This window comes from Sebastes umbrosus, chromosome 7 (genome assembly GCF_015220745.1).
Source record: "Sebastes umbrosus isolate fSebUmb1 chromosome 7, fSebUmb1.pri, whole genome shotgun sequence".
Lineage (NCBI taxonomy): Eukaryota > Metazoa > Chordata > Actinopteri > Perciformes > Sebastidae > Sebastes > Sebastes umbrosus.
Genome location: NC_051275.1, coordinates 5,302,751 through 5,317,842, shown reverse-complemented (window position 1 = coordinate 5,317,842; position 15,092 = coordinate 5,302,751). Strand labels below are relative to the sequence as shown.

At 43.6% G+C, this 15,092-nt stretch overlaps 1 protein-coding gene across 1 annotated transcript in view; it reads left to right on the top strand.

The window, feature by feature from the left end:
* The first annotated feature begins 3,670 nt into the window (after nucleotides 1-3,670).
* Nucleotides 3,671-15,092, top strand: part of frem2b (FRAS1 related extracellular matrix 2b) — a 62,838-nt gene continuing 51,416 nt past the window's right edge. The window contains exons 1-2 of the mRNA XM_037775974.1: nucleotides 3,671-8,981; nucleotides 9,959-10,048. Of these exons, the coding sequence (XP_037631902.1) occupies nucleotides 3,971-8,981; nucleotides 9,959-10,048 (5,101 nt within the window). The 5' untranslated portion in view covers nucleotides 3,671-3,970. The remainder of the gene's footprint in view (nucleotides 8,982-9,958; nucleotides 10,049-15,092) is intronic.

Genomic DNA, 15,092 nt, shown 5'->3' with positions numbered 1-15,092 from the left:
CCTGACTTGTTTTGTAAGCAGCAGGATTGCTCTGGCCATACGTTATCTTAATACATGCGTCCACACACACCTGGGGAATTTGGGAGCACAAATGCAGAATATGATTAAACTTGACTGGTTCCGCTGCCTTTTTAGATCTGTAGCATCCCAAGAGTAATATAAGCTGTGGAAGATGGATTTGGCTGCCGGTCGGCTCTGCGTCGTGTTTCTATGGGTTACACAATTTACCTTTATAGTGGAGGACTTCAGAGGAGCTGCTGCCACCATTCTGGCTTCAACCATCAAAAGAATTGTCCCTGACAGAGACATAATGAACTAAAATAGCCTTAATGAGATCAGTGAGGCCGGGGTTGTATAGTCTCTGGGGAATAGCCACCAACAGAAATAGTCCTGATAAGTCCAAGGAATTGTTAGAATGGAGTCACTTTAGCAACACTGATACAAACAGTGGGGTGACGCTGAAGGAGACAATTATCAAAAGTATTTCTAGCCAGAGGGAGACATTGGAATTGGAGTTGATTAGACATACTGTGTAAATTCACATTTTATCTGGAAATTGTATTGACAATTGTATTTACTTTATTATTGATTGTTTTATTTTACATAGACAGTCCACATTAGAGCTGTTTTCTAGCCACAGTTCCATAGTGCCATGCTGCAAGGTTCAAGGATCAATATAATTTGCCAATTCCAGCAATACAGTCATTGGTAATGAAAATCTTTGGTCTCAGGTTCCTTCAACAATGCTCATGAACAAATATGTATATATAAAAGGGGAAAGTAAAAGTAAAATGATAATCTAAGGCATAAAATAGTGCAGTTAAAATATAGGGCTTAAATATAAACATAAGTAAATATAAAATAGTAATGTAAATTTAAATTGATAATTTTGTTGAATACTTTATTTCAGATGGGAAAACTGAGTGTAAACGGGATGTAGTATCTATATGCATGATGAGAAGTAATATACTGTATGTACACAGAGGTGTAAACAGGAATGTAGTATGTATAGCGAAGTAGTAAATATGTATATATAATTTATATGCACAGAGGTGTAACAGCCTGTAAAACAGTATGTAAAGTTAAAGGTAAATAAGGTAAAGTGACCTCAGTCACCCTAGAACAGTACAAAATACTGAAGTATGATATAAGCATGTAAATTGTTGTTAATGTTACTAAAGACTGTGTACAGATATACAGAGAAAACAATGATTATTGAGAGTTTGCTTGGCAACAGATTTCAGCACTGAAGACACAGATGGTCCATTCAGCAGCACCTCATTATCCATGTAGCAGGTTGACTTGATGTCACTCCTCAGAGCTCAAGGCACCTTACATGATGCGTATCTGTGTTAACCCGGGCACAATGACAGTGGTGACACTGACAGCAGGGAATGCAAGCCTTCCAGTGTTTGGCTTGTTGGTGTGTGTGTATGTGTTTATGTGTGTGTGTGGTGATGTCAAGGCAGGGCATTTCAGAAGAAATGGAAAGTTAAGTCTTTCTGTAAACAACAAGAAAAACAGGATATTTTTAGATTATGGCTGCATCTAACGTAAATATGTTTTATTGTTTTCTTCTAGGCAGTCGGTATCTTTGGACTGCTGGTACAAGCATATTTAGCTGTCAAAAGAGTCATCACGAAGCAAAACAAACTGCAAACAGCTACAAATAAAAACTAGATGAGCTCCTGAGCAAACAGCTTTAAAAATTCTGTTGTCAGTGTTGAGCAGTGAGAAAGCCTTAAATGAATGAGCAACCTAAAATTACCTATTGTTATTCTGATTAATTATAAGTGGGATTCAAAAGTGAGCTGAACTACGATATTTCACCCAGAACCCCACCTGTACCATGTGTATCTTTGCCCCACAATAAATCACCTGCACATCAGGACTGCGATTGGCATCTCCACTTCCTTTATAGACCATCATCTAAGAAGGATTGGTCATTTACAATAAATATGATATAAATGTGACATGACAGAATACCATCAAACTTCCCCTCGCCTCAAAAATAAGCCTGAAGGTTTGGGTATGATCCAATTCCCTCTCTGCCGTCGCTGCTTTCAGAAAGTTCTATTCATCTTCTTTTTCATTTTCTCTTGTAACTAGGAGCTGTCAAGGCCTGGGGGCTTTGCCTTGCAGTTTGCTTGGCTATATTTATAATTGGATCCTGTCAACAGTGTCCAGTGCAACTCAACTGCACAGTTTGTTATGGCAGCTGTACCGATTTCAACACACGCCAGCTGTGAGACGGTTTGTATGTCATTAAATGTGCAACAATAGGTAGGTGCAGACACAATGGTTGCACCCGCTACTTTGTGGATAGAATGAAAAGCATCTGAAAGGGATCAGAGGGGACTGAGCACAGTTGAAGTCAAATTCTTCCAGGCAATATACAGCTCTAGGGATGCTAGAGCGTAGGTATGTGTGTACATCTAATATATACAAAGGCTGTGGGGTAAATCAAACATACAGAACAGCTGTGTCTGTAGCTATGCATAATGAATAACACAGTTGAGTTAGAGAAATCAGGGTTTTTGTGCCATTTAATGTGAACAATACATTATATTACACCATATAGGGGCCTGGTAATGAGACTATAAAGGGTTTTACATGGCTCCCTCTCCCTTCAACATTTTCAGACATCTGTGATTCTTATCTAGATGTGCAGCGGTGCTCACTGTGCCAAAATCAAACCAACTTTTTATGGAATTGAGTTTTTAACCTGCCCTGCTGTACTGTACTACATCTATGTGGGTGTCCTCTTAATCAACACCGGCTCTCCAGATGAGTGGCGCAGAGAGAGGCCGGATCATGACTGGGCTTGTCAGGAGTCAGAGGAGAATGCTCTGCTGGAGGAAGCGTCTGACACCTGGAGGACCTGTGTGATGAGAGAGCAGCATAGCGGGAAATAGGACAATGTCACTTTTGACTCATGCTTTAAGGGTGGATTTTGGGCTATTTTGCAGGGTGAAATCTGTCAAGAAAGGTAGCTGTATTATAGTTACACATGGATTGGATGCACAGACAGTGGAAACAGTGAGATCCCTGCAGTGCTTCCTCTACATCAGCTGGGATGTGGATGACAACTGAATAGCCCTCACCTCATACAATGAAAAGCTGCTATAGGGACTTTACTCCATTATGTGTCTCTTGTCAAACAATACACAGCACAATGCTGTGGCACTGTGCATGAAATGCAAAACCTGTTTGACTTAAGAATTCCATGATGGACCTGGGTGAAGGTGGAAAATGTGCATAACATCGAGGGTAGTGCGTGATTTGTGTGGCTGGTAGTGAAGGGTGTGTGTGTGTGTGTGTGTGTGTGTGTGGAGCATCCTTCCTCCTCAGCAGCGCAAACCACGAGAGGGAGACAAAGCTTTTCTCCAGTTTGATCATCAGTGAAGACTCTATTATACAGCTGCACTTCTGACTGCTTTCCCTTATTGTGAGGAATAATCTGGAGGGAGAGAATATAGCTTTGATTAGAGAACAAATGTAGATGATTTTAAAACAACCTCCAACAGTGTTGAATGATGTATTTGGACCATAATCTCATTCCTGGCCACACTAATTCTTGCTTTATGCCCCAAAGAATGCCTTATTCATTTATTTTTCTTACCTTATCCAACCTGATGAGGTCCAGCCCACGCGGCATCGTTTTGTGTGCCCAGAATGACACGAGCCATGTCCATTTAAAACCTGACAAACGCATTCCAGCGGAGATGTGAGCCAATCGGCTGAGAGGAGGGCGTACCGCTCCTTACTCCGGCAGAGCAGGAGTATGAAGTTTGTGTTATCAGTGTACAGCTGCTGGGAGAGAATGGTGCACCTTAGTGCCCATAGGTGCGTCATATCATCCCACTCTCATTTTATACTCTGGCAACTTTAACCGCCGTACTTAGTTGATAGGGGCGTATGCGCAAAGTTCCCCGTCTCACCGTGTCTCCTCTGCGGCTCCACTCTCCAGATGGCTCGGATTATCCGCCCGCAGCTGCACGGGACCGCCGCTGCTTTTGTTCTGCTCGCGCTGATTCTGACAGGTGATGCGCTCGCGCAGGTTTCTGACAGCTATGGATTATCATACGCCTTGAGGTCCGAGTTGTCGGAGGACACGATATTGGTTGCCAATAATGGGATCCGCGTGCCTTTCGGTAGATCAGTCTTCATTGATCCCATCAACGATTTGGTCATCCAAGTTCAGCCCGGTGATAGATGCAGCATAACGGTCCTGGACAATGATCCCTTGTCTCAGAGGCCTGGACACCTGTCTCCCAAAAAGTTTCCGTGTGAATTCGGCCCCAACGACGTGAAGTATTCTCACTTCGGCTCCAGGAGTCCTCCGAGGGACAGAGTGAGATTACAACTCAGGTATGACACCCAAACGGACACCATTATAATACCTTTTATGATGGAGGTGGAGGTCATTTTTACGCAGCTGGAAGTGCTAACCAAAAACATGCCACTCTCTGTGGAGAAGCTGCTCGGCACAAGTAACCCCATCGATAGGAGGATTTTAGAATTCACCTATGATAAAAGTGCACACCAGTGCAAAATAGCCTCCCTCTCCAGTGGCAGCGTGCTGCCCAGGTATGGGAAACTTGTGGATGAGGACAGCCTTGGGACAATGGTGGACTGTGATGAATTCATTAAAATGAACATCCGTTATCAGCACACTTTTGCTTTGAAGTCACCCAACAGAGATTACATTCCAATGCTTGTGGAGCTACATGATAAGGAAGGCAATTTGCTCAAGCAGGAATTTTTCCAAATTCTGGTGAGGATTAAAGATGGAGAGGAGAACACAGCCCCTAAACCCAGCTTTGTTGCAATGATGATGATGGAAGTGGACCAGTTTGTAATGACAGCGATAACCACGGATATGCTGGCTGCAGAGGATGTTGAGTCTAATCCTGACGAATTAATTTTCAACATCACATCCACCCTGTCCTTTGAGGAGGGCTACATAGTGAGCACAGATGATAGGAATTTACCAATAACCTCATTCTACCAAGGAGACCTCAAAGACTTGAAAATCGCCTACAAGCCCCCCCCTGTGGATTCAGACACTGAGCGGATTTTCCAGATTGAGTTTGAGGTTGTGGACTCAGAGGGGGCTGTGTCAGACCCTTTTGCTTTCATGATTGTTGTTAAGCCTATGAACACGTTGGCCCCCGTGGTGACGAGGAATACGGGCCAGTTACTGTATGAGGGTCAGTCCAGGCCTCTGTCCAGTTCACAGAGTCTGGAAATCAGCGACGAGGACAGTTTAGACAAAGTCAAAATCACTGTTATTGATGGGCTGAGGCATGGAGAATTGACCGTTCTGGGCTCCAGGAGGAAATTTTTCACCCCTGCTGACCTCGACGCCGGAGTGGTCATTTATCAACACGACGGCAGCGACACATACAGCGATAACATTATTTTCAGAATGACAGATGGCACAAATGAGGTGGAGTTTCTGTTTCCCATCACTGTTGTGCCAACTGATGACGAGCCCCCCATAATCAACGCCAACACTGGTTTGGTTTTATTCAAAAACCAAATGATGCCCGTCTCTTCCCTCATGCTCAGTGCGGCAGACATCGACTCAGAGGATTCTTCAATAAAATTCACAATTCAGCCTCCCTTTTCCACCATTGGGCAGGTGTTGCTGCGTCAGTCGGAGGCCCCGGAGGACCCATCAACCTGGAAGTTTAATACAGAGGATGAATTGTATGAGAAAGTGGTGACTGAATGGCTGCAGCAGGATATTACTGATGGCAAACTGTTTTACAAGCACATCGGGCCTCACAGCACCGGCACAGTCATGGATCAGTTTGTGTTCCGAGTTCAAGATGACAATGACCCGCCAAACCAATCGGGCGAGAGCTCGTTCATTATCAAAATACTCCCCGTCGACGACGTCCCACCTGAACTGTACCCCGGCACGACTCAGGAAATGACTGTGCACGAGTATCAGCTTACTTACTTTCGAAAGAAATTCCTCCGTTACACCGACCTGGACTCAGAGGATCGGGATCTGAAATACACAATCATCCAGCCACCGACGGATACAGATGAGAATAACCCTGTTGTGTTGGGAGCTCTGGTATTAACTGAAAAGCCAAACACTGTTGTCACAACTTTCACTCAGGCACAAATAAACCACCATAAAATAGCTTACAAACCGCCTGACCTTGAGCTTGGAATTACCAGTCATGTTTTGCAGTTCCGCTACACTGTGGAGGATGTTTCTGGAAATATTGTGGAAGGAGTTTTCACTATATTTTTAAAGCCTGTGGACAACACGCCGCCTCAAATAACCAACTCTGGATTTACTGTGCTCGAACGCGGCACACACGTCATCACAAGTTCCGAGCTGTACACCTCAGACACAGACACAGACAGCAAACAGATATCCTTCACTATAACTCTGCCTCCACTGCACGGCCGGATCCAGTTTACATTCACTGACATCACAAGAGGAGGCACATTCACCCTGGAGGATATTGGAAATGGCAGAATTTCATACATCCATAATGGAGATGAATCAACTGTTGATTCCATACAAATAGATGTCAGCGATGGCATCCACATTGTCCCAATTACTATAAAGATTAATGTGAAGCCTATTGATGATGAGACTCCAACCATCAATCTCCCAGCTGGCACAATTGGCTCCTACATAGATGTACTGGAAAATGGAGCAACAGAAATCACAAGTAATGTCATTCAGGGAAGAGATGAGGATACAGATGACCTTCGCTTGACCTTCATTGTGGAGGACCCACCATCATTAGGGGAAATTCTGGTGAAAGGTGTCCCATCTGGCACATTCACCCAAGCCGATGTCATTAATGGCTTTGTGGTCTATGCTCATACGAGTGGGGAAATAGGCATAGCCACAAAAGAGGACTTTTTCAATCTCACTTTGACGGACATGTCTGATGAGTGGACTGTAGGAGGAAATAAGATCACAGGTGTCAGAGTGCATGTGACTATTCTTCCTCTGGACAGCCAGGCTCCGGAGGTCTTCGTGGGGCCACAGTTCACTGTTGTTGAGGGGGAGAAGAATGTCATTCAAATTCTTCATATAAGCGCTGATGATGCAGACACCGCCAACGATGACCTCCTTTGTACAATCATTGTGCAGCCGACTTCAGGCTATGTGGAAAATATCTCCCCTGCCCCGGGCTCAGAGAAATCCAGGTCCGGTACAGCTATTAGTGCTTTCACCATCAAGGACATCAGACGGAATCACATTTACTATGTTCAAAGCATTCACAAAGGAGTCGAGCCAGTGGAGGACAGGTTTACTTTCAGATGCTCTGATGGCATCAATTTCTCTGAAAGGCACTTTTTCCCCATCTCCATAATCCCCTCTAATGATGAAAAGCCGGAGATTTACATGAGAGAGTTTGTAGTTATGGAGGGCATGAACATAGTCATCGACACTCCCATTCTGAATGGCGCTGATGCAGATATCCCCCCTGATCAGCTCACGTTCATTATCACTAAACCCCCCAAGCACGGATTTATTCTCAATCAGCTCACTACTGGCACCATCCCCGTCTCTAACTTCACCTTGGATCAGATCAGGGAGGCCTCCAGCATTGTGTATGAGCACGATGACTCAGAGACCACAGAGGACAGCTTTGATATTGTTCTCACAGACGGAAAGTTCAGCGTAGAGAAAACAGTAATAGTTATGATTATCCCCGTGGACGATGAGACCCCGAGGATGGCGATCAATGACGGCCTTGAAATTGAGATAGGTGACGTGAAAGTCATAAACAGCGACATTTTAAAAGCAACAGATCTGGATTCTGAGGACGACACGCTGACTTATATTATCCGCTATGGGCCCGGTCAGGGATATTTACAGAAGGCAACGCCTTATGGGACGTTGCTAAACATCACAGTTGGAATGAACTTCACACAGAGCGAAGTGGATCAGGGTTTAATTGTTTACATCCATAATGGGCAAGAGGGGATTCGCGACCTCATCAAATTTGATGTGACAGATGGCATCAACCCTTTGATTGACAGGTACTTCTATGTCACAGTGGGTGGCATTGACATGGTTTTCCCAGATGTGATCAGTAAAGGTGTATCCCTTAAAGAGGGTGGCAGGGTTACTCTGACAACAGACCTGCTAAGCACCAGTGACCTCAACAGCCCAGATGAACACTTGGTGTTCACAATCACCAGAGCTCCCATGAGGGGACACCTGGAGTGCACAGACACACCTGGGATGCCCATCTCATCCTTCACACAGCTGCAGCTGGCTGGCAACAAAGTCTACTACATCCACACTTCTGACGACGAAGTGAAAATGGATAGCTTTGAATTTGAAGTGACCGATGGCTACAACCCCGTGTTCCGCACTTTCCGCGTCTCCATCACTGACGTGGACAACAAAAAGCCCGTGGTGACAATACACGGCCTGGTGGTAACCGAGGGGGAGAACAAACTCATCACGCCGTTTGAGCTAACAGTGGAGGACAGAGACACTGTTGACCGCCTCTTGAAGTTCACAGTCACACAGATCCCAGTTCATGGTCGCCTGCTCTTTAACAACACCCGGCCCGTCACCTCCTTCACAAAGCAGGACCTGAATGAGAACATGATCAGCTACAAGCATGACGGCACAGAGAGCGCGGAGGACAGCTTCTCCTTCACCGTCACCGATGGCACTCACACAGACTTCTACATCTTCCCCGACACGGTGTTTGAAACGCGAAGGCCCCAAATGATGAAAATCACTGTCCTCCCGGTGGATAACGGGGTACCACAGATTGTGGTGAACAAGGGGGCCCCGACATTGCGGGTTCTGGAGACCAGTCACCTTGGGTTTGTGATCACCAGTAAGACACTTAAAGCAGAGGACAGAGACAGCATTCAGAACTCTGTGACCTTTCGGATTACCGTCGTCCCGGAACACGGCTACCTGATCAACCTCGGCAAAGGAAATGCCACCATCACCACCTTCACGCAAGGTAAGAGAGCTGCATTTCAAACATCTTTTGCAATCCTGTGACATTCAAATTTGACTACACTGAAGACCATTTTTAATTCTCTAGAGCCCACTCACATTTACTCACACCGCTAAATGTACTCCCCTCTGATTCCTGAAAAATGCTGAGTTCAAACATAAGGGTTTTGTTTTCACTCAAGAGACTGCCTATTTACAGAGATGAAGTATGCCAGAGCCTCAGGCTGACCAGATCTCACTAGGGGAGTGCATTTTTCAAACAGTGCTAATGTATTTCACTTTAGGAGAGAAGTGATGGTGATTTGTACATTACCAGAGCCATATTTTCTAAGGGAAGAAAAGGGGATTACAGACAGGATGATAGATAGGTGGCATGGCTCACAGCAGACCACTGGCTTTGCAAACATGAGTTATATTTCAAGCAGACCACAGGGGTGTCTGGGTAAACCTTGGTAAATACTAAGTATCAAGGTAGCAGCATCAGCGTACAGTCAATAACCATGTATCCCCTGCTTTTATTTACTGAGTCACTGCGAGATGCTTTCCCCAAGAGGCCTGTTCAATATTTCAAGAGTTCTCTCAAGAATAAACAGACAGTAAATAAAGACACTCTCTCCTGGGTATTCGAAACTCGTAAAGAAGCCTGTCTTGCACCACGCTATCAGGAAGGCAAACAGACCGCTGTGATGGAGCACCAACAATCAAGCTATTCTCTATGCTCTGTGTCATTCAGGAGGCTAATAGATATACAGCCCTTGTCACCAGGCGGTTTCTCCTTTCAAATTCCCCCGACACTATGCAGTGGGCACATTTCATCCCACGGCCTCCGCCTGCTTCTCATAGCAGGGCTCAGTATTGACAAATAGTCTGTTAGGAACAAATTAGACATGATTTTCCCACTTGCCATTTCAGCCAAATAACTGGTGTAACTTTTATGAGTGGGATATCATGGATATTTATGCAAATGTATCTCTTTTTCAGCTGAAATTGACGACATGAACATATGCTATGTCCTGAGGGATGGGGACAACGCTACAAATGACATCTTCTCTTTCTCCATTGAGGACAGTGGTAAGTTTATTTTACTTAAACATGCCCTCTTGCAATTATGCTCTCACACCATTAAGATGCTCAAGTTTTAAAAAAAGTGATTTCTTTAAGAGGGGAAAGGAAAAGCTTGAGTGCTTCATAATGTGCCTTATTTAACAGAAGCAAAAGCTGTGTGCACAGATGGGAGACATTTCCAGAACAATAACTTCACACGGTTTCTTTTTTCAGCATGAGTAAACGATAAAATAGGCATGCAGCGAACGAGAAGGAAAGAAAAACATACTATTTATAGATCACTTTTGTTTATGTCATGCTCTGTTGATTTCCAATAGTTCTGCTGAGAAAATCTGCATGTCAGCGCGTCCACCTTATTAACCTTTTATCTGAACATTCATGTTAGTCTTACTGTGCAGCATCAGTCTTATAGCACCCCACCCATGATCCTCCATTATTTTTTCCATGCAACAGCCTCCTTATTTAGAAAGTAATGATTGATTTAGCAAGTAAGTAATTAGTAGAACAATTAGCGAAGACCTTCCTTCCACTGTAGATATGTAATCAGGCACAGGCTCCGAGAATGGTTTGAGGCAATCACGCCGGTGTTGCCGATTAGCAGAAGCAGCGTGCCTGACAGTGTGTCCTTTCTGCTACCCTTCAGCCGTGATGAGTGAGCACAAAGGACCTCTCTAATAGGGGCCCTCTTTTCCCACAAGCACCTCAGTGGGCCCCCGTACACATTTTCTCATCTCTCGACTCGGGACTAATCTGTGGCTTCAGTCGAATAATAGACAGGTTAACATCAATGACAACAGGTGGATAGGGTGCTAATGAGTGGTGACTAAAATGCAGGGGACAACTCCTTATCAGGGGGCGATACTGAATGAAAGTGCTCTACCTGAGCCGCTGGCAAATGCCAAGCCCATGCAGAGCTCTTCTGTTGCTGAGCGAGGTTCACTTGGTCCCTTTATTATTGTCTCAATTGGGTTATTTGTTATGGATCGCTCCAGACTTCCCTCCCTCTGTCACGTCCTTTCTCTCTCTAGCTTGCTTAATGCTTGATGACATATGCTTGTATCCCTCACCGGTAGTTTATCTTCCAGAACTGGCAATTAGATTCACTTTTTCCAGCACTTCCTGCAATCTTTTACCTTTAGACTTGATAAGAGGATTCAAAACAGTCATATTCTGTCCTCAATCATAGTTATGTGCTCAAACAAAACAAAACATGAAATTGCAATGGGCAGACACGTTCCATGGCATGGGAATTGTGCCTTGTAGTGGTACCTAAATGGCTTGACAAATTGATAAAGGGTCTTATTGGACAACCCATCCATAAGGATTCGACACATACTGCAGTGTGAGGCAGTCAGTGAACATTTTTTTAATAAGATTTAAGCTTTGCTGGTGGCTGCCCTAAATCCCCAGACGGAGCCTCCAGCTCTTTGAACAGTGGCGTTGGGGAGAATACGCGGGCACACAGCTGCACTGTGTCATGTTCAGCGGTGGAAAACATTCCCCTCCTCACTTCAAGTTCATTGGGAAATTTACCAACTGCACTTGGCAATTTTTTAAGGGTGAAAAGTTATTTTTCAAGTCGCAGCTGCTCAGAGGGATTCCAGGAGTTTCTGCTAACAGCTGTGATGAACTCTGAACGTGTGCACAGTTTTGACTGACTGCTGATTAATATTTGCGACTGAATGTTCCCCCATACAGTATGTATGTGTTTTAGGATGGTGGTTGTGTTTACAGAATAGCAATAGACAGGATTGGAACCAGGGCTGTAGCTATTGATTATTCTGTTTTTTTTTCTTCTTTTAAAACAATGAATTATTCATTTGATCTATAAAATGGCCAAAAATAGTGAAAAATCCTCCAAATTTTCCCATATAGCGCAAAGTGAGGCCTTCAAATTGCTTGAAAACGTTCAAATAAACACAAAGATATTCAGTTAATTTCTAATTATGTTAAACAGAGAAGAGCAGCAAATCTTCACATTTGAGGAGTCAAACTTTACACGATTTTAAATTTAAAATAATTTTAACAATTTACCAATGTCACTCTGACTGTAGACTTTGTTGGTAGACTAATCGATAATTTGACTAATCATCTGAGCACTATAGTCACTGACATTACTTGTTGTCTCTTTGCCTCTGCTCACAGATGAGCTCACTGTCCTGAGATCAGTGCCCACACAACTGATTGTTATAGGATTTGTGCTGGCTCCATTGGCAATCCTAAAATAAAGTGACTTACAACCTGAACTCATTACGGGGCAGGGCACTAATTTACTCTTGGCATGTTTTTTTAGCAACGGGAATAAATGGAAAGTGCCAATACATTCATTACGCTCAATCCAAATACTTATGGCAGTTTGACCACAGGGTTGTTTTAGCTGTTGAAGCTGGGATCATAGTTTCTCCAATAGATGGATTGTCTCGGTGCAGGGAACAGTCTTGGCTCCGTTAAATTGAGCTGCCAGGGGCTGAGTTCTTCTTGGCAGCGGAGTGTCATTTAAACTCGGAGTGTTCAGAGCCCAAATTCGAATCTATGTCGGATCTGACCTCCTCTTGTACCTTGTTTGGCACAGTCCCATGTGATTATTGATTGCAATAATGATTTGCTTTAAGTGATTTCATAAGAACTGATATAAAGGATGATAAACTCCTTGTGAATTGTTTTGTTTAGCTAGATAAATTATGCTTATGTAATTTAGACTTGAAGTGAAGTTGCTTTTTCACTCAATTAACTTGGCTACATGGAGACAGCAGATGGGCTTTTCGCCACAGATAACAACATGGCAATTAGGCCACGTCCCAAAATGCTTATCATTTTAATTAGTGTGTGTCACAATAAAAGACGGATTCTCTCTGTGTGATTAAAACACTGCTATTTTTAAGTATTATTAAGTTTGTTCTACCAAAACGGGGTAGAACAAACTCAATAATTATACTGAAATCACATCAAAATTATACTACACATTCTTTGTAATAGTCTATAACTATATAATCATAAGTAATTTGTGGACTTTGTGTGTTATTTTCTCATCTGTCTCCGGTTTCTTTTTTATCTTAGAATCTTGCACTGTGTGCCGTTACAGCTTTATTTTAGGTGCTTTTGCCAAAAAGGAGATAACGGGGCAGACATGTTTTCTCAGAGCCGCTTGTGTGTCTCGCTATTTTTCAGGCTTGTCAAAGCTTTGAATGAATAATCACAGAGGACTGAGAGTACATGTATTAATTTGTGGGTGTCTGTTTTGGAGAAATATCACACCTGGATAGCAAAGTCACGAACAGAGTCGTGCGCCAGAAACCTCTTTAATTACTCGGTGAAAGTGTCTCACTCAGAACACGATTGATTTCTGGATGTTTGTGTATCCGTGTGTGCTGGGGAGGGGGCTGCTCCTGTCTTTAAGTCACTTAATTGCCGTGTATCGGTGGACTTCGCCCCCCCTCCTTGTCTCCTGAGGATTCGGGTGCATTCAGGTGAGCTTACCTGAGCACACACAAGCCCTTGCATTCCCAGGAAATTGTTTGTGGAGCAGAATCCCTGTCTGCCTCCAGCAGTCAGTCAGCATCAGGGATGGTCCTACTGACAGACACACTGCCGTGGCCTTTGTTTTTCATTCCAGGCACTCAGTACCATCTCTCTTTTTTTTTTTCTTTCACTGAGCTACAAAGAGGCAGCAAAAGATCATTGATTGTTCAGTTCATAAATAAGCTACTTCTGAAGGTCAAACTCCACAGCTCTGTCCAAAGTTTCCTTCCCATTTCACTTGTGAGATTTGTTTTGTAGCAGGCCCCATGGGCATAGAGTATGAAAATCAATAATTCAGATTCATAGATGAATGGGTAAAATTACTGACTGGAAAATTTTTTCCTTACATGGCAGCCCCTGAAACAGAGAGGAATGTTTCTCCTTTCAAGTTTCCAGTGCAAGTCCGCAGTGCCCTCCTCAACAAGCGTGTTTTGTTTGTTATTTCTGCTTCGTGTAACAAGATGAGTTCAGGTCACCGTGAGCACCTCGCCTAATAAATCCTCCCAACCATTTCGGCCTGCAGTAACATCTGCCGTGCAGATCTTCCATGTTATCAGTGTGTAATCGCTTGTGACACTGAGTGCATACTTGAATCCATCTCCCTTGTCTCCCCTCCTGTCTAATCCCAGGTTAGGAGGGATTATCTTTCTCCCCATAACGTGCTAGAGTGCAACAAAAGTAAGGGGGAACATGCACTCACACGCAGTTGTGAGGTTAATATAGACTTTGTGAATGCTATAATATCCCCATCACAGTGCAGGTGATGACTCTGCAGTTTCTCTGTGTGTTTCTATCCTGTTATTAATGAAAATGTCTTCCCTACACTTTTCTTGGGGGGTATAACATTCCTCTGTCCTTGGGACCTATAGTGTGAATCATAAAGTATGCTGTAGGCCTCAGCAAATTACATAGCTGGTCCAGTTATTGTCTTTTAAAGAGATCTGGGGGGCGTTAGCTTTTCCTCGCAGTCCATCTGTGCTGCAGCTAATAAAATATTAGGTATTCGGTCATTTTATTGTTATGGAGATATGTTTTGTGATAAAACATCTGGAAGTTGATTAGAGGAGCTATTCCTGGGTAACAGCTGTTTCACTTTGAGGGTGAAAAACTGAATTACAGAGGATTTAGGCTCTTTTTAGATGGAGAGTGATTTGCGTGTCTCACTGGTCCCTTATGTCCTTAGTCGCTAACTTTGAGTTATAATTTCTCACCGGTCTGCATTGCAGTTATATTGCAATGTGTATTACCCAGCACCAGGCTTTCTGTTGTCTCTATTCAACACAACAAAGTGTATTCGCAAATTAGTTTTTCTTATTGTGTTTATGAAGAGCAAGTAAAAGCATATGTGGAGAGTGCTGAGGTGACTAACCAAACAAGTGAAAGAACCTGTGCTCATCGGTGAAGGGATGAAACATTCATTTTGAGCTAACAGACTCCAAGCCAATGTAATTCTTCTCAGAAAAAGATTAAAAAGCCATTATTAATGATTGGCTCATTCTAGAAGGCAAGTAAGCCAAAACATGTCGATGCG